At 56.5% G+C, this 19,521-nt stretch overlaps 1 protein-coding gene across 1 annotated transcript; it reads left to right on the forward strand.

Moving 5' to 3' along the window:
* Nucleotides 1-58: 58 nt before the first annotated feature.
* Nucleotides 59-19,321, forward strand: GAMT (guanidinoacetate N-methyltransferase). Its single transcript, XM_078670909.1, has 6 exons — nucleotides 59-492; nucleotides 12,650-12,795; nucleotides 16,356-16,419; nucleotides 17,141-17,208; nucleotides 18,707-18,817; nucleotides 18,924-19,321. The coding sequence occupies exons 1-6, from the start codon at nucleotides 210-212 to the stop codon at nucleotides 19,062-19,064; spliced, it is 813 nt and encodes a 270-aa protein (XP_078527035.1). The 5' UTR covers nucleotides 59-209; the 3' UTR covers nucleotides 19,065-19,321.
* The last annotated feature ends 200 nt before the right edge of the window (nucleotides 19,322-19,521 follow it).

Consider the following 19,521-nt stretch of genomic DNA (forward strand, 5'->3'; position numbering starts at 1 on the left):
CTCCCTGCTCTCCACCCCCTGCTCTCCACCCCCCCCCACTCTTATCCAGCCCTGCTCTCCACCCCTGGCTCTGCCTCCACTCCCCCCTCTCCCTGCTCTCCACCCCCTGCTCTCCACCCCCCCCCCACTCTTATCCAGCCCTGCTCTCCACCCCTGGCTCTGCCTCCACTCCCCCCTCTCCCTGCTCTCCACCCCTGGCCCTCCTCCCCATGACCCCCCCGTGCCCCCCCTCCTCTCCTCCTCTATATAGCGCCGCTCTCGCCCCAGGCGCCCTCTCTCCCTCTCTCAGCCCCACCATGAGCGCTGCTGACGCCGCCCCGGCCCCCCAGGCCCCCATCTTCTCCTCGGGGGAGGACTGCAAGGGCAGCTGGAGGGAGGCGGACGCCGGCTACGACCAGACGGACGAGCACCTGCGCATCCTGGGCAAGCCCGTCATGGAGAGGTGGGAGACCCCCTACATGCACAGCCTGGCGGGGGCCGCGGCCAGCCGAGGTGAGACCCCTGCGCGAGCCGAGCACCCACCCATGAGAGCATAGTGGTGGGTCCCCTGCACGAGCTGAGCCCCCACCCATGAGAGCATAGGAGGTGGGACCCCTGCACGAGCTGAGCCCCCTCCCATGAGAGCATAGGAGGTGAGACCCATGCACGAGCTGAGCCCTCCCCCATGAGAGCATAGGAGGTGAGACCCCTGCGCGAGCAGAGCACCCACCCATGAGAGCATAGGAGGTGGGACCCCTGCACGAGCCGAGCCCCCACCCATGAGAGCATAGGAGGTGAGACCCCTGCACGAGCTGAGCCCCCACCCATGAGAGCATTGGAGGTGGGTCCCCTGCACGAGCTGAGCCCCCACCCATGAGAGCATAGGAGGTGAGACCCCTGCACGAGCTGAGCCCCCACCCATAGAAGCATAGGAGGTGAGACCCCAGCACGAGCTGAGCCCTCCCCCATGAGAGCATAGGAGGTGAGACCCCAGCACGAGCTGAGCCCCCACCCATGAGAGCATAGGAGGTGAGACCCCTGCACGAGCTGAGCCCCCACCCATAGAAGCATAGGAGGTGAGACCCCAGCACGAGCTGAGCCCTCACCCATGAGATCATAGGAGGTGAGACCCCTGCACGAGCTGAGCCCCCACCCATGAGAGCATAGGAGGTGGGACCCCAGCACGAGCCGAGCCCCCACCCATGAGAGCATAGAAGGTGGGACCCCTGCACGAGCTGAGCCCCCACCCATGAGAGCATAGGAGGTGGGACCCCTGCACGAGCTGAGCCCCCACCCATAGAAGTACAGGAGGTGAGACCCATGCACGAGCTGAGCCCCCACCCATAGAAGCATAGGAGGTGAGACCCCAGCATGAGCTGATCCCCCACCCATGAGAGCATAGGAGGTGGGACCCCTGCACGAGCTGAGCCCCCACCCATGAGAGCATAGGAGGTGGGACCCCAGCACGAGCTGATCCCCCACCCATGAGAGCATAGGAGGTGGGACCCCTGCACGAGCTGAGCCCCCACCCATAGAAGTACAGGAGGTGAGACCCATGCACGAGCTGAGCCCCCACCCCTAAAAGCATAGGAGGTGAGACCCCAGCACGAGCTGAGCCCCCACCCATGAGAGCATAGGAGGTGAGACCCCTGCACGAGCTGAGCCCCCACCCATAGAAGCATAGGAGGTGGGACCCCTGCACGAGCTGAGCCCCCACCCATAGAAGCATAGGAGGTGAGACCCCAGCACGAGCTGAGCCCCCACCCATGAGAGCATAGGAGGTGGGACCCCTGCGCGAGCCGAGCCCCCACCCATGAGAGCATAGGAGGTGGGACCCCTGCGCGAGCCGAGCCCCCACCCATGAGAGCATAGGAGGTGGGACCCCTGCACGAGCTGAGCACCCACCCATGAGTATAGGGCTCAGCTCGTGCAGGGGTCCCACCTCCTATGCTCTCATGGGTGGGTGCTCTGCTCGCGCAGGGGTCTCACCTCGGCTGGCCGCGGCCCCCGCCAGGCTGTGCATGCCACTCGCCGGGCAACAACCACCACAGGAGACCCACAGCCCACCAACTTTGTCTAGGGGTGGGCTCTCTGCATGTAGACCCCCTCTGTGTATGGGGGTCTCTCTTGGTCCATGGGTTGGGGGTCTCCAGTGCCAGGAGTTTGAGGGCTCCCCCCTGTCTCCCCTATACTCTCAGTTGTTGCCCGGCGAGTGGCCTGTGGGTCTCCTGTGGTTGTTGTTGCCCGGCGAGTGGCCTGTGGGTCTCCTGTGGTGGTTGTTGCCCGGCGAGTGGCCTGTGGGTCACCTGTGGTTGTTGTTGCCCGGCGAGTGGCCTGTGGGTCATCTGTGGTTGTTGTTGCCCGACGATTGGCCTGTGGGTCTCCTGTGGTTGTTGTTGCCCGGCAAGTGGCCTGTGGGTCTCCTGTGGTTGTTGTTGCCCGGCGAGTGGCCTGTGGATCTCCTGTGGTGGTTGTTGCCCGGCGAGTGGCCTGTGGGTCTCCTGTGGTGGTTGTTGCCCGGCGAGTGGCCTGTGGGTCTCCTGTGGTGGTTGTTGCCCGGCGAGTGGCCTGTGGGTCACCCAGTGGTGGTTGTTGCCCGGCGAGTGGCCTGTGGGTCACCCAGTGGTGGTTGTTGCCCGGCGAGTGGCCTGTGGGTCACCCAGTGGTGGTTGTTGCCCGGCGAGTGGCCTGTGGGTCACCCAGTGGTGGTTGTTGCCCGGCGAGTGGCCTGTGGGTCACCCAGTGGTGGTTGTTGCCCGGCGATTGGCCTGTGGGTCTCCTGTGGTGGTTGTTGCCCGGCGAGTGGCCTGTGGGTCTCCTGTGGTTGTTGTTGCCCGGCGAGTGGCCTGTGGGTCTCCTGTGGTTGTTGTTGCCCGGCGAGTGGCCTGTGGGTCACCCAGTGGTGGTTGTTGCCCGGCGATTGGCCTGTGGGTCTCCTGTGGTTGTTGTTGCCCGGCGAGTGGCCTGTGGGTCACCCAGTGGTGGTTGTTGCCCGGCGATTGGCCTGTGGGTCTCCTGTGGTTGTTGTTGCCCGGCGAGTGGCCTGTGGGTCACCCTGTGGTTGTTGTTGCCCGGCGAGTGGCCTGTGGGTCACCCTGTGGTTGTTGTTGCCCGGCGAGTGGCCTGTGGGTCACCCTGTGGTTGTTGTTGCCCGGCGAGTGGCCTGTGGGTCACCCAGTGGTGGTTGTTGCCCGGCGAGTGGCCTGGGGGTCGCCTGTGGTTGCTGTTGTTGCCCGGCGAGTGGCCTGGGGGTCGCCTGTGGTTGCTGTTGTTGCCCTGTGAGTTTCCTTGTGCTGTGGCTGGGCCCTGTGAGTTTCCTTGTGCTGTGGCTGGGCTGTGGTTATCTTCTCGGTGACTTTGGCTGTGGTTTGCCTGTGTCTGTTGGTCTCCTGTGGCTGCAGTTTCCCTGTGAGTGGCCTTGTGCTGTGGCTGGACTGTGGTTATCCTATCAGTGACTTCGGCTGTGGTTTGCCTGTGTCTGTGGGCGGCATGTGCTGTGGTTGTCCTTTGGGTGGGTTGTGGTGACACTCCATATTTCGCCCTGTGTCTTCCCCCTCGGGGGCGCTGACCCTGCGGCCTCTTGGCGCTGTACCCCGACCCCCGCGCCTCCCAGCAGGATGTCTGGAGACCCTGCCGCTGTGGCATCACTGGACTGTGGACACCAGCGCAGGCGGGGGTTGTGGGGAGTGGAGAGGGGCTGGGGGTGAGAGGCTGGGGCCTATACTTGAGGGGAGGACTGGCTCTAAAGAGGGGCTCTGTGCGTGGAGTGGGGGTGCCCTGGGGGGGCTCTCAGGCGTTCTGCAAGTTTGTGGCAGGGACTAGTCCTAAGGATGAGTCTCCGCCTTTGGAGGTGGGGGCTGGGGTGGGGGGCTGGGCTGCTGAAGGCAGCAGGTGTCAGCGCCGCCCGAGCCCCCCTGCAGCTGTGCCCGGCCTGGAATAGCTCTGGGGCAGCTGCCGAGCTGGCGGGGCTGGGAGGGGTCAGAGGAGACCGGGGCCTGTGCCACAGGAGCCCCCCAGGAGAATGGCTTCATATGAACTATAGGGCACTGCTGCACACGGGGCGCCCCCTCCCCACAGACTGACCCCAGAGGGCTGATGAAACCCCCAGAGCCCCCCGAACTCCCAGACGCCGACCCTGAACGAGGGGCGCCCGAGGAGGGGGTACCCCTCAGATCTACTCCTCCCCCACCCTCGGGTATGCCACGGGTGGGGGGGGGGGGGGTTACCCTTCAGATCTACCCTCCCCCACCCTTGCCATTGGCTGCAGCCTCGTGGGTGAGCCTCCAGCAGTCGCTGACGCTGTCAACAGTGGCGACGAGCCTTCCTGACACACTCTGACAGACCATGGCCTCGCCTCCCGCACCCTGACCCTCCAGCAGTAAAGGTCAACAACTGAAGAACATTTGCTTCTTTTATGGTTGTAGGAGGCGCTGGACTCGGCGGCACCCAGGACTGACCATGCAAGGGCCGGGGGCAGCCATGTGGGAAGGAGGCAGTGGACTTTACAGTCTGTGCACGACCTGCGTGAAACACGAAGTCCTTGTACTGGGGCAAAGGGACGACTCAGCCAGCCGTGGCCAGCGGTCCACGAGGCGTGGCTCAGCTCCAACCGTGGCCAGCGTCCACGAGGCGTGGCTCTGCTCCAGCCGTGGCCAGCGGTCCACGACACTTGGCTCCTCCCCAACCGTGGGCAGCGGTCCACGAGGCGTGGCTCTGCCCCAACCGTGGGCAGCGGTCCACGAGGCGTGGCTCCGCCCCAACCGTGGCCAGCGGTCCACGAGGCGTGGCTCGGCTCCAGCCGTGGCCAGCGGTCCACGACACTTGGCTCCTCCCCAACCGTGGGCAGCGGTCCACGACATTTGGCTCCTCCCCAACCGTGGGCAGCGGTCCACGAGGCGTGGCTCCGCCCCAACCGTGGGCAGCGGTCCACGAGGCGTGGCTCCGCCCCAACCGTGGCCAGCGGTCCGAGGCGTGGCTCAGCACGAGGCGTGGCTCCGCCCCAACCGTGGGCAGCGGTCCACGAGGCGTGGCTCCGCCCCAACCGTGGGCAGCGGTCCACGAGGCGTGGCTCCGCCCCAACCGTGGGCAGCGGTCCACGAGGCGTGGCTCCGCCCCAACCGTGGCCAGCGGTCCGAGGCGTGGCTCAGCACGAGGCGTGGCTCCGCCCCAACCGTGGGCAGCGGTCCACGAGGCGTGGCTCCGCCCCAACCGTGGGCAGCGGTCCACGAGGCGTGGCTCCGCCCCAACCGTGGGCAGCGGTCCACGAGGCGTGGCTCCGCCCCAACCGTGGCCAGCGGTCCATGAGGCGTGGCTCAGCACGAGGCGTGGCTCCGCCCCAACCGTGGCCAGCGGTCCACGAGGCGTGGCTCAGCCCCAGTCTGGGCCAGACAGGTTCAGACACAAAGTGCCCTGGTGGTCCCAGACCCACACAGGAGCATCCGTGTCCTGAGAGTACAAGCCTGCACCCTCCAGGCCCACCCTAAAGAGCCCCAAGGGCATGTCTGGCCCTTTGGGAACACGACAGACGGGTTCCAATGGTGCTTGAGGCTGAGAGGTGAGGTGAACAGACAGCTCAAGAAAATCAAACCCTTTATACCTACCGATGACTTTAAACTTGTAATTCAGTCACTTGTTCTTTCACGTATTGATTATGCTAACGCCATCTTCAACGGAATCCCTGAGGTCCACCTCGCTCCAATCAAAGCTGTGCTCAACCTTGCAGCCAGGCTCATCAGACTGCAAACGCTTCGATCATATGTCCCGGCTCTCAAATCTGTTAAATGGCTCCCTATTGGCCGTGGCCAGCGGTCCATGAGGCTGGGCTCAGCCCCAGCCTGGGCCAGACAGGTTCAGACACAAAGTGCCCTGGTGGTCCCAGGCCCACACAGGAGCATCCATGTCCTGACATCACAAGCCTGCACCCTCCAGGCCCACCCTAAAGAGCCCCAAGGGCATGTCTGGCCCTTTGGGAACACGACAGACGGGTTCCAATGGTGCTTGAGGCGGAGAGGTGAGGCGCACAACAGACCGCACTTCCGAGGGCCCGGGAGAAGCACCTATAAACTCTTTAAACTATCAAAAGCAGTTCAAGGAAACCCTTTGATTTCGGCATCAAGAAGGTGCTTGTCCCACTTCAAGGCGCTGTAGCAGTCATGTTAAAAGTGAGCCGTGTTACCGCAGGTCCCCTCGCTGCGAGGTCTCAAACACAAGGAGTGCGCAGAACCTAATCACACCGGGCAACGCGATCTGTTTGAATACATGCTGTGTGCAAGGAAACTGCCAGGTGCATGGCCCTAGGGCAGAGCGGGGGGGGGGGGGAGCGGTGCTGCTGCCAGATTCATGGACTTAGGGCAGAGCTGGGGGACAGAAGCTGTGCTGCTGCTGCCAGATTCATGGACTTAGGGCAGAGCTGGGGGACAGAAGCTGTGCTGCTGCCAGATTCATGGCCCTAGGGCAGAGCTGGGGGACAGAAGCTGTGCTGCTGCCAGATTCATGGCCCTAGGGCAGAGCTGGGGGGGAGGGGGTGTTGGGGGGGGGAAGCTGTGCTGCTGCCAGATTCATGGACCCAGGGCAGAGCTGGGGGACAGAAGCTGCGCTGCTGCCAGATTCATGGACCTAGGGCAGAGCTGGGGGACAGAAGCTGTGCTGCTGCCAGATTCATGGACCTAGGGCAGAGCTGGGGGACAGAAGCTGCGCTGCTGCCAGATTCATGGACCTAGGGCAGAGCTGGGGGACAGAAGCTGTGCTGCTGCCAGATTCATGGCCCTAGGGCAGAGCTGGGGGACAGAAGCTGTGCTGCTGCCAGATTCATGGCCCTAGGGCAGAGCTGGGGGACAGAAGCTGTGCTGCTGCCCGATTCATGGACCCAGGGCAGAGCTGGGGGACAGAAGCTGCGCTGCTGCCAGATTCATGGCCCTAGGGCAGAGCTGGGGGACAGAAGGTGTGCTGCTGCCAGATTCATGGCCCTAGGGCAGAGCTGGGGGACAGAAGCTGTGCTGCTGCCCGATTCATGGCCCTAGGGCAGAGCTGGGGGACAGAAGCTGTGCTGCTGCCAGATTCATGGCCCTAGGGCAGAGCTGGGGGACAGAAGCTGTGCTGCTGCCAGATTCATGGACCCAGGGCAGAGCTGGGGGACAGAAGCTGCGCTGCTGCCAGATTCATGGACCTAGGGCAGAGCTGGGGGACAGAAGCTGTGCTGCTGCCAGATTCATGGCCCTAGGGCAGAGCTGGGGGACAGAAGCTGTGCTGCTGCCAGATTCATGGCCCTAGGGCAGAGCTGGGGGACAGAAGCTGTGCTGCTGCCCGATTCATGGCCCTAGGGCAGAGCTGGGGGACAGAAGCTGTGCTGCTGCCAGATTCATGGCCCTAGGGCAGAGCTGGGGGACAGAAGCTGTGCTGCTGCCCGATTCATGGCCCTAGGGCAGAGCTGGGGGACAGAAGCTGTGCTGCTGCCCGATTCATGGCCCTAGGGCAGAGCTGGGGGACAGAAGCTGTGCTGCTGCCAGATTCATGGCCCTAGGGCAGAGCTGGGGGGGAGGGGGTGTTGGGGGGGGGAAGCTGTGCTGCTGCCAGATTCATGGACCCAGGGCAGAGCTGGGGGACAGAAGCTGCGCTGCTGCCAGATTCATGGACCTAGGGCAGAGCTGGGGGACAGAAGCTGTGCTGCTGCCAGATTCATGGCCCTAGGGCAGAGCTGGGGGACAGAAGCTGTGCTGCTGCCAGATTCATGGCCCTAGGGCAGAGCTGGGGGACAGAAGCTGTGCTGCTGCCCGATTCATGGCCCTAGGGCAGAGCTGGGGGGGAGGGGGTGTTGGGGGGGGGAAGCTGTGCTGCTGCCAGATTCATGGACCCAGGGCAGAGCTGGGGGACAGAAGCTGCGCTGCTGCCAGATTCATGGACCTAGGGCAGAGCTGGGGGACAGAAGCTGTGCTGCTGCCAGATTCATGGCCCTAGGGCAGAGCTGGGGGACAGAAGCTGTGCTGCTGCCAGATTCATGGCCCTAGGGCAGAGCTGGGGGACAGAAGCTGTGCTGCTGCCAGATTCATGGACCTAGGGCAGAGCTGGGGGACAGAAGCTGTGCTGCTGCTGCCAGATTCATGGACTTAGGGCAGAGCTGGGGGACAGAAGCTGTGCTGCTGCCAGATTCATGGACCTAGGGCAGAGCTGGGGGACAGAAGCTGTGCTGCTGCTGCCAGGTGCATGGCCCTAGGGCAGAGCTGGGGGACAGAAGCTGTGCTGCTGCCAGATTCATGGCCCTAGGGCAGAGCTGGGGGACAGAAGCTGTGCTGCTGCCAGATTCATGGCCCTAGGGCAGAGCTGGGGGACAGAAGCTGTGCTGCTGCCAGATTCATGGCCCTAGGGCAGAGCTGGGGGACAGAAGCTGCGCTGCTGCCAGATTCATGGCCCTAGGGCAGAGCTGGGGGACAGAAGCTGCGCTGCTGCCAGATTCATGGCCCTAGGGCAGAGCTGGGGGACAGAAGCTGTGCAGCTGCCCGATTCATGGGCCTAGGGCAGAGCTGGGGGACAGAAGCTGCGCTGCTGCCAGATTCATGGACCTAGGGCAGAGCTGGGGGACAGAAGCTGTGCTGCTGCCAGATTCATGGACCCAGGGCAGAGCTGGGGGACAGAAGCTGCGCTGCTGCCAGATTCATGGACCTAGGGCAGAGCTGGGGGACAGAAGCTGTGCTGCTGCCAGATTCATGGCCCTAGGGCAGAGCTGGGGGACAGAAGCTGTGCTGCTGCCAGATTCATGGCCCTAGGGCAGAGCTGGGGGACAGAAGCTGTGCTGCTGCCAGATTCATGGACCTAGGGCAGAGCTGGGGGACAGAAGCTGTGCTGCTGCCAGATTCATGGACCTAGGGCAGAGCTGGGGGACAGAAGCTGTGCTGCTGCCAGATTCATGGCCCTAGGGCAGAGCTGGGGGACAGAAGCTGTGCTGCTGCCAGATTCATGGACCTAGGGCAGTGCTGGGGGACAGAAGCTGCGCTGCTGCCAGATTCATGGACCTAGGGCAGAGCTGGGGGACAGAAGCTGTGCTGCTGCTGCCAGATTCATGGCCCTAGGGCAGAGCTGGGGGACAGAAGCTGTGCTGCTGCCAGATTCATGGACCTAGGGCAGAGCTGGGGGACAGAAGCTGTGCTGCTGCCAGATTCATGCACCAGGGGCCCGTGCTGCTGCCAGATTCGTGGGCACGGCAGAGGTGCGGAGCGAACCCCGCTGCGGCCAGATTCATGGATACGGCAGAGGTGCGGAGCGAACCCCGCTGCTGCCAGATTCATGGGCGCAGAAGAGGTGGGGAGAGAACCTGTGTTGTGCTTTAAATTCGGTTTATGTCGAGGAGAGCTACAAATGCTCTCCACGACGAGGTACTGAAAGACCATGAAACCAAAACCTTCAGGGAGTCTTGATCCCCTAATCCGCTTCTAGCAGCACATTTTCGATACCCTGAAAAGAACAGAACAGCACATGCACAAGCAGGGATCGCCCAATGACCTGAAACAGGCCTCCAAGAAACTCTCCACACCGGAGCGACACGTCTACTTAGAATGGCACAGATGACAGGGGTGAAACTTTAAACTTGTAGAAAAGCAGCTTGCAGGCAAGTCACAACTACTGACCCAGTGACTGCTTGTTGGACATGGATCACAGGTGCAGCAGCTTCAGAGGGGGTGTGAGGCGCTCTTGCTACCCTAATGATGACTGTATGTTGGTGCCCTCAGCTGAAGGCATTGGGGGCCCCTGGTACCTCAGTATGTTGCTGGTTGGTCTAATGAACCCCAAACACTCAAGACAATGCAGCAACACAGTTATGTTCTAATGAATTTGTAGCGCGCACTAATACTCCAGAGTGTCCGGGCGCGGCGTGTAACAGGTACCTGATGGAATAGGGCCGGTTGATATAACTGCTTAAAGAGTAAGGTCTTCAGCTGCTTTTTAAAAAGTATGAGGCGTTGGGTATTCCGCAGTGACCAAGGAAGAGCATTCCAGAGGGTGGCTGCCTTAACAGAGACGGCCCCCCCACCCGCATTCCGCAGAAACGGGGGATCGCCATCTGTGCAGAGCGCAGAGGTCGTTAGGTATATAGAAGGAGAAGCGCTTCCTAAGATACAATGGTCCAAGATAATGTAAAGCTCTGAACCAGATCGAGAGCCTTAAATTGCGCTCTCTGGGCCACGGGCAGCCAATGCAGCGTGCGAAGATGCTGTTTTACGCTAGACCTTCCAGAGATGTTAAACAGGAGTCCAGCCTCGGCATTCTGTATGCTCTGAAGCTTAAGTAGGTACCCAGGGATACCCACATACAGAGCATTGGCGTAGTCAATGTGGGAGAGAATAGGCACCCGCAGAACCTTCTCCTTGGCCGTCCTTGGAAGCATCGGAAAGAACCTTCTCAGTGCTTTAAGGGTGCTAAAACAGACTCCAGTGAGTTTCTTGATTTGCACCCCGAAACGCAGATCCTCCTCGAACCAGACCCCAAGATTTTTAGCTGGGGCGCCCACAGAGTTAGGTCGGGGGTAATCCGAGGGCCATAAAGACTCTCTGAAGGCGGGCGGAAACTGGCCAAATAGAAGGATCTCGGACTTGTCCTCATTGCACTTAAGTTGTGCCTGCACCAACCAGCTGAATACAGCAGAAAGAAAATTACAAGCGAGGTCTGTGGACAGGTCAGAGTTCTCCCACGTTAAAGGAAGCTGGGTATCGTCTGCATATGCAATTATTTTTGCACGGAGTTCCTCAGCCAAGGCAATCAAAGGGGTCAGGTAGATATTAAAAAGCAGAGGGCTCAAAGTAGAGCCCCGAGGGACCCCTGTGAGCCTTTGTTTGGCCGAAGAGGAACAGGGGGGCATCCACACCTGTTGGAAACTATCTTCCAGAAAGGATTTACCCCAATCCCAGACGGCGTCCACAATGCCTATAATGGAAAGGCGAGCAAGGAGTAGATGGTGAGGCACCGTATCGAAGGTGGCAGATAGGTCATGTAAAATCAAGGCCGCTCTGCCGCCCGCATCCAGGCACTCCCTTATCGCCTCCGCCACCTCCACTAGTGCAGCCTCCGCACTATAGGTTGCCTGGAAACCAGACTGCGACGGATGGAGGAGGCCAGAAGACTCCACATAGGCATCAAGCTGACGAAAGACCACCTTCTCACAAGCCTTTGCCAGAGCCGGCAAAAGAGATATGGGGCGATAACTGACCAGTTTGGGTGGATCGAGAGAAGGTTTCTTCAGAAGAGGTAGAAGCTTAGCCTGCTTCCAGCTCCCTGGAACCACGGCGTTCTGTAAAGATAGATTAATAATCCTACTGATCTCTGAATAAACGACTTCCGCGATCCCGGCCAGCACTCTGGCAGGGCAGGGGTCAGTCGGAGACCCATATTTGAGGGATTTAAGGATGGTCCAGATATCAGATCCAGCTATAGGCTCAAAGTTCATAAACAGAGGGGCCAATAGCGGAGGTGTAGGGAGGGAAGGGGGGAGATACACCCTCGCTGCTGCATCCCCCGGCCCCAAACTGTTTTGAATGATCTGTACCTTCTCAACAAAAAAAGTAGACGACTCCTCACACCATTGATCAGAAACCGGCAGGGCCATTTGTTGTGCGGCTGGTGCCAAAAAGCTACTCACAATAGCAAAAATCTCCTTGCTATTGTTATTGGCTTTTGCTATCCGATCAGCATAAAAGACCCTTTTTACCTTTCTAATCGCTGCATAGTATTCTCTCTGCGCGAAGCGGAGAGCCTTTTTAGCCTGAGGACAATAATGCTGCCGCCAGCAGCGTTCCAGGGGTTTGCAAGCCAATTTAAGGTCTCTATGGGTGCCTGAATACCATGGCTTGGAAGGTGTCGGTCGCCTATTGGAAGGGGGTTTTTGCACCTTACCGACTCCTTGGCTAATCCAAGAGGAAAAACGATCCACCGCTTCCTCAAGATCCGAGGTATGCGCCGGGCAGGTCTCTGCAAGAACCCTGGAAAGGGCCGGAATGTCAATCTTCCGACCCAGATTGTTATGCGCCGGAGTAAGAGGAAGGCTGCTTCCCTATTGACCAGGAAAATTGTACCAAATGGTGATCTCTCACTGCCCTGCCTACTTGCTTTTTTCGCTGAAGGAACATGGGCAGGAGCAGAGGGGCTCTCTCCCATCTAGGACCCGAGAGGCTGGCGATCTGGGACTGATGGTCGTTCAGCCAGGTTCTGCATGTGGATCTGTTGACACATCTCCGAAGCTTATAGTTTGGGCCCCAACAATCTTATTATAAACTTTCAGATCCAGCCAGACCCAGGGATGTCTGGCATTACCTACAGTGGACAGTGAGCTGTAACTCTTGTAAGTTATTTTCTAAGTCTGGTGTGGAAATAAAGTTTCATCTCTTGGGGCCGTAATTTTGTCGTTTGCTTAATGTGTGCATACTCTTTAACTTCAGTAGCGAAGCCTCCTGATGCACGGAGGTGACCACTGCTGGTAACCTTGCATACTCTGGCCACTAATGTAGTCACGCTTGCACCACAGCATTATTGGTAGCTCGGGATGAGTTTCACAGCATATATGTCGCTCTTATTTTTATTTTTTTTTAATGGTGGGAGACCCCAGCGATGGACTGTATGGTCCAAGTATACCTCATGCTGCCAGACCCTGCCTCCATCTTTGATGCTCATGCTGTTTCTTCTCTTGCAGGCGGCCGCGTGCTGGAGATCGGCTTTGGCATGGCCATTGCTGCCACCAAAGTGGAGGAGTTTCCAATTGAGGAGCACTGGATCATCGAGTGCAACGATGGGGTCTTCGGGCGGCTCGAGGAGTGGGCCAAGAAACAGCCCCACAAGGTACTGTCCACCTACTTTGATTTTGTCTGTGAAGCTTCAAATGGTTTTCTGTTGGAAACTTTTCCCACTGCATTGACCTTTCCCTTGAGGTATCTGAGTGCGCAGTGAGCAACAGTCTTGCCAGTTGTCTCATAGTTAGACCGAAGCGATGGGTCTCCAGGAGTTGTGGCGAGTGGTGTACATGGAACTGCCTCGAGTACCTTGGGGGGCACTTACCCCAGGCATGTGGTAAATGAATCTTGCAGAGGTTGTAATGGATCCTCCTAGGCAGGTGCCATCCCTAAGGTCTTGGCAGAATGGTGTACCCTAAATCTTCACCAACCGGCTGCTTACCTTGAGGTCCTGAGCAAGGAGTTATCACAGTTGGTCTGTCTGGCTGCACGCATGGAAGAGTGGACCGTTCACATGCAGGGTGACTTGCACCAGAAGCTGCAGAGGGGTTGGCCCTCAGCCTGGGCAGCACTGGAGCTTAGGAGCTTGCTGCACTAGTCTGTGCCCAATTGTTCTCTTTTTTTGTTGGTTGTTGTTTTTAGGGATGGAAGGTCAGGCCTTTGATCAGGAGGGATGAGGATTGCATTAATGCAGCATCCAGAACTTCTACAAAACCCGGGAGGGGCAGAGGGGGATATTGGTCCAGCATGTGTCCTCTCTACGTAATACGAATAAAAAAACTAAATAAGTGCGCTGTTCCAAAGGAATCTCGGGAGACCAGCCAGTGTTCAGGTGCTGGACCTGGTCATCTGCTGTGGGTTTTATTTTTTTATTTTTAGCACAAGTCCCCGCCCACCAATAGATGCTAAAACGGACTAGGGATCCTCTACGCGTTCGTTTTATTCTTGTCTGTCAAAGATTAAAAACACAATGTGCGTATCTCAGGAAACATCACTGTTTCTTGATCGCTAAACCAACTTTACGCATAGAGCAATTCTAGTCAATTTTAGCAGTAATTTGATACCAATTTACACAAAATCTTGAACACACAAGTCAGCACATTTGGATCACACAAAGAAACAAGATACAACAAGCATTGGAAATGCAATAGGTCTCGCAGCATTAGAGTTAGTGCTTTTAGAATTGTTTATGGGTTTTTTTTGTAAATCTTTAGCATTTTTGTTTCCTGTAGCCAATGCTAAAGAATTACAAAAAAATTCTTCTTGTTAAAATGAGTGTTTTCCATAGGCGCCCGAGGAATGTCTGCAATGGGAAGATACGGTGTGCCCGTTAGCATTGTTAATGTTTCCAAAATACCAAATTCAACCAGGTGACTCTCAGGGTCACTCAAAATAGCTGTTTGTTTCCATAACACTTTATCTCTATAGCCTTGCGTCACCAGATTGTAGGGCCTGAATGAGCTAGATAGACGAAAGCAAACCAAGAAACTTTAGAATATCCCAGCTAGGAGGAAGTAGCAGGTTTATGTTACCTGGGTAACTTATTAGAAATCTGCGCATGCGCGCACGTGAGAAAATAGTACGAACACAAATGCCGTGTATATGGAGATAAAATCACCTTTATTAAGCCCATATTTCCCTTCTCTGTTTCTTAAAATATCGGGCTAAAACAGCTTACGCTCATGTTCTTGAGGGCTTTCGTGAATTTATACTTCACAAATATTCTAAATACAGAAATAGATATATTTAATATGTCATATTATGGTGTGAATGTATGTGCTGTCTATCCGCCTGGAGCAAGTGGCATGAGTGCGCGTGTGACGTGTGGTGAGTGTTATTAAGAACAGGAACTGTGGTACTTCCCAAACTCGGTGTCAGAGTCGTTTACATGCACCTCTGCTTCCGAAACAAACTTTTACTGCCTCAAGCACGCGGCTGTACTCCACACATCCGCTCTACGTCACATTCATATCCTTTCCCAAAACCACAGCCAAGCGGGGCGCGCACTGCGGACGCGGCTGTCTAGATTTGCATTCCTTGCAAAATCTCAGAACACACTCTATGATGTTGAGGTTTATATAGTCCGCTCTCTCCTGGCGAAAGGTCCTGGAGGGAGTCGAGAAGAGGAAGCTTATAAAACCCAGTGTTTATCGAGGAGGAGTGGTTATAGTTATACTGCCCCCCTCGTCGGGTCGTTTTCACGTGACACGCAGGAATTCAGGTTAAAACATCTAGGGGAAAGAGTGTACACGGAGGACATTCTCTCAAGGTCACAGGAAGTTGGCAACTGGAACACCTCCCGGGAACGTGGAGAGCCGGTGACTGAGGACTGTACAACTGAAGCCCTCATTTTTACCCCCCCCCCCCCCTGATTTAGATGCAGGGGTACCAGAAAGCCAGAACCTCCAATGACAGCCAGTATTCCTGCACCCAAATCCGGAGATAACCTATTGAGAGGGAATTCAATTCTCGTCTTGTCTCGAACAGACTGCGGGCAGGGGAGGGGGCGGAGCGGGGAGAGGGAACAGACGGAGGGAAGGCCAGATAAGGGGAGGGGGGAGGAGAGTAGGAGGAGGAGAGTAGGGGAGGCACGGCCTAGCGGCCGTGCAATCAAGAAGTGAGGGGGCGGGAGAGTAGGCAAGGCAGGCGGCTGGGGGGAGGGGGGAGGAGAAATGCGACGCGACATGGCAGGCAGAGAAAATGGGGAGGGGGCGGATCCGGAGGTGCGTCGTGACACTCGTGAGGGGGAGTGGAGAAGGAGGGGGGAGTAGAGTAGGGGAGGCACGGCCTAACGGCCGTGCAATCAAAAAGTGAGGAGGCGGAGCTGGGGGAGGCTGTGACAGAGAGAGCAGGCAATGCAGGCGGCTGGGGGCTTGTGCACGCGCTTTGAAGCTCATTGCGCATGCGCATTGAGCTTCAATTTCTCGTGCACTGCAAGGAATCGCCACGATTCCTTGCAAGTTGGATAAAGAGTGGATAAGCCCCCATAGTCTCGCAAGCTCGATGCGCATGCGCATCGACAGGCGAGACCTAAAAAGATCTCCGGCAAAGAGCCCCCAACGAGAGGGCCCGTTGGGTATTGCAACGCCAGCCCAACGAGGAGCACAGCCCGATGAAGAATCATGCCAGCATTGGTGGGTGAAGGCGTGTGCTCCTAAAAGGAACTGCCCCTGATGACAAGGATGGGTCCGTACCTTTACCTTGACATATCTTTCTTTTTTGGTATCAACAAGACCTATTGTTTGAATAAGAACCCAGGGACGGCTTGGGGTTAACACTCCGTCTCCAACACTGGCGGCCACAGACTGCTCCAAAGACTTTGGTTTGAGGATTTGGGAGCCTCCGCTGGCAGCGTTAGTAACCAGTTAACTGGGATCAGATTTGTGTATGAACTAAAGGAATTGTGAACCGGACAGCGGTGGAGTAGTAAGAGGGTAGTCCATAGGAGGGCTGCAGACCTCTTTGGCTGCATTTCTAAATAGACAGTGTAAAGGGGCTGGACTTGTGAACTGCTAACTTTTTGATTTTACTACCCTTTTTACTCACAAGGAGTGGTGAGAGGAAGGCGTATTTGATTCATACCTCTTCCTTTTCTGGTGTTCCTCTCTCTCAGCTGTACATCCCATAGTTCTCTAACACGCGTGATTACTGACATGTTTCTCTCCACAGATCGTCCCCTTGAAGGGCCTGTGGGAGGACGTTGTTCCTACGCTGCCCGATGGACACTTTGATGGTAAGTTGTGGAGTCTGAGCCGCGCTCTGTGCTGCCTAACCTGCCTGTAACCATGCTGAAGGGGATGATGTGGTGATACTCTCGTGAGTGCTGGAACTATTTATCTGGAGCCCACAGGATTCAAGTATCCGGTCTCTACAAGTTGCCTTTTGGCTGTGTACTGGTATCATGCGTTGCTGGGAACTCAGTCCTTTGCATTGAAGACTTTGCTTCAAGGGGTGGGAAGGGAAAGCAGCCAGTTGCCTGGTTTGTCAGTCTCTGTTCGGGGCTCTCGCTGGTCTTTGGTGCCGGTGGGAAGGGAGGGAGGGCGGTAGGGTTTGCTGATTCTGAACCTGAAGCTCTACTCAAGAGCTGACCATCTTGGGTGACACCTGGGCATTGTTGCACAAACACCCCCATAGCTTTTGGCCCACAGTGATAAGAAGGCCCATGTTAATCTGTAGTAACTGATGGGCAGCCAGGAGCCGGACACTGGTGGCGTTGAGGAGAGGCCGCAGTCCTCCTCGCTGCATTCCAGAAGTTGTAATCTTAGGACAGTCCATTTTAACCAATAGGATGACCTGAAAACTGATCTAGAAACAGACTGGCTCTACATAGTTTCATCTAAATAATCTGATAGCCACAAATGCAAGATTAAGGGAACGTCGTCTGTCCCTCAGATCGCAAGCATGTGCTCCTTGGTAGCCACTGAGGGAATGCTCTGATGTGTTTTTCTTCACAGGCATCCTGTACGACACGTACCCGCTGTCCGCAGAGACCTGGCACACTCACCAGTTCAACTTCATCAAGGTTGGTGTTTTATCTTGTGTACCTTCTGATCTTTGTATCCTTGTCAGCACATTTGTCTGTCACACATTTCAGTGCTACCTACACCCAAAGGCAGGCTGAACCACTCCAAGGGCAATTCTCTGCTCTCCACCCTACACTTATGAAAACATTACCCATCCGTGCCTCCCTCTGGAACACTCTGCTCCCTGTCCTTCATTCACAAATACACTACCCACCCCTGCCTGCCCCTGCAATCCTCTGCTCTTAACCCCACACTTGTAACACTACCCACCCATGTAACCCTCTGCCTCTCACTCACAAATACACTGCCTGCCCCTGCAATCCTCTGCTCTTAACCCCACACTTGTAACAACACTACCCACCCATGTAACCCTCCGCCGCTCACTCACAAATACACTGCCTGCCCCTGCAATCCTCTGCTCTTAACCCCACACTTGCAACACTACCCACCCATGTAACCCTCCGCCGCTCACTCACAAATACACTGCCTGCCCCTGCAATCCTCTGCTCTTAACCCCACACTTGCAACACTACCCACCCATGTAACCCTCCGCCGCTCACTCACAAATACACTGCCTGCCCCTGCAATCCTCTGCTCTTAACCTCACACTTGTAACAACACTACCCACCCATGTAACCCTCCGCCGCTCACTCACAAATACACTGCCGACCCTGCAATCCTCTGCTCTTAACCCCACACTTGTAACAACACTACCCACCCATGTAACCCTCCGCCGCTCACTCACAAATACACTGCCTGCCCCTGCAATCCTCTGCTCTTAACCCCAAACTTGTAACAACACTACCCACCCATGTAACCCTCCGCCGCTCACTCACAAATACACCGCGGACCCCTGCAGTTTTCTGCTAACCCCAAACTTGTAACACTACCCACCCATGTAACCCTCCGCCTCTCACTCACAAATACACTGCCTGCCCCTGCAATCCTCTGCTCTTAACCCCAAACTTGGGAAAACACTGCCCACCCATGCCGGTCTCTGCACATTCTGCTGCACCCACTTGTTACTGAAGCACTCCCTCCCCACCACCATCCCACCCTTGTGAACTCATACTTTCCATGCCTGCAATCATCCACTGGAAAGTCAAACATAACTGGCAAGAATCTGAAGACCTTCATGGCTCCAATATCTGGCAGGGCAGGCTCCTGACCCTGAAATGTTTAACCCTTTCACGCTTCCATTTGGCACACTTAACTATTTCGCCACAATTGTAACTTTTGTACCTGGCTTGTGACTTTATTTGAATTACTTAACTGATAAATGGCACAATTTCTTTTTTCTTTTTTTACTTCTATTCCTTTGAATTAAGTGAAGGGTTACTATAAAAAGCAACATTTATGCTTCTAACGAGTTTCAGGTAAAACCTCCCTGTGCCTGACCCACCTCTCTCATGGTTCCCCTTTGCCTATAAAACACGTTCCTGGGTCTTCTCTCCTTGCTAGCCGTCTGATTGGTTTTTTTTTTCCCCGTCTCCTCAGGGACATGCTCATCGACTGTTAAAACCTGGCGGAGTCCTCACCTACTGCAACCTGACCTCGTGGGGGGAGCTGCTAAAAACGAAATACACCGACATCGACAAGATGTTTCAGGTTTGTTGAGGGCGCGGGGTGGAGAAGGAAGGCCTTCAACTCTTACGTGAGCGCTCTGTGCTTGTCAACCACATGAAGTCTGAACCCTGTCCCTTCCTCTTCTCAGGAGACGCAGGTCCCACCGCTGCTGGAGGCAGGCTTCAAGGCGGAGGATATCAGCACTAAATTGATGGATCTTGTACCTCCCAAGGAGTGCGAGTACTATGCCTTTCCCAAAATGATCACCCCCACAATCCACAAGCGTTAAGTCCTACTCCCACAGGCGTGGCAGGTCCAGACGATGCCTCTCCCTGCTCCTGGAAACACTCCAACGCTACCCTCTACCTCTGATAATATGGTTTTTGTGACCGGTCGATTGGACAACGAACTTTCCTGGACAAAGACTGATCTGGCGAGTTGTAGATAGATAAACTAATTTTCATACCAAGCCCTTTATGCGCCAGATGCTCACTCCTGCTACCAGAAGAACAAACCGAATTAAGATTAAAATTAATTTTACAGCTCATTTCTGACTTGTTTCTGGATTTGCAGACTGCGTTGGGAGTCGGTTTGGGATCCATTGGGCCCGAAACGCCAGGTTTGTATCCATCAAACTACTGACCACGAACTCTATCTTTTGCAGGTTGACAAAGCTGTTTGGGCAACCATTCGGCAGTATTCAGTTGTTGAATGAATACAAGTGTGCTACCCTCAGTCCTGAGACT

Source organism: Lissotriton helveticus, chromosome 12 (assembly GCF_964261635.1).
Source record: "Lissotriton helveticus chromosome 12, aLisHel1.1, whole genome shotgun sequence".
Taxonomy (NCBI): Eukaryota; Metazoa; Chordata; class Amphibia; order Caudata; family Salamandridae; genus Lissotriton; species Lissotriton helveticus.

Coding starts and splice junctions, on each gene's coding strand:
- GAMT (XM_078670909.1), top strand. CDS start 210: ATGACCCCCCCGTGCCCCCCCTCCTCTCCTCCTCTATATAGCGCCGCT. Junction 16,420..17,140: donor GCCCGATGGACACTTTGATG/GTAAGTTGTGGA, acceptor TTTTCTTCACAG/GCATCCTGTACGACACGTAC. Junction 17,209..18,706: donor ACCAGTTCAACTTCATCAAG/GTTGGTGTTTTA, acceptor CCGTCTCCTCAG/GGACATGCTCATCGACTGTT.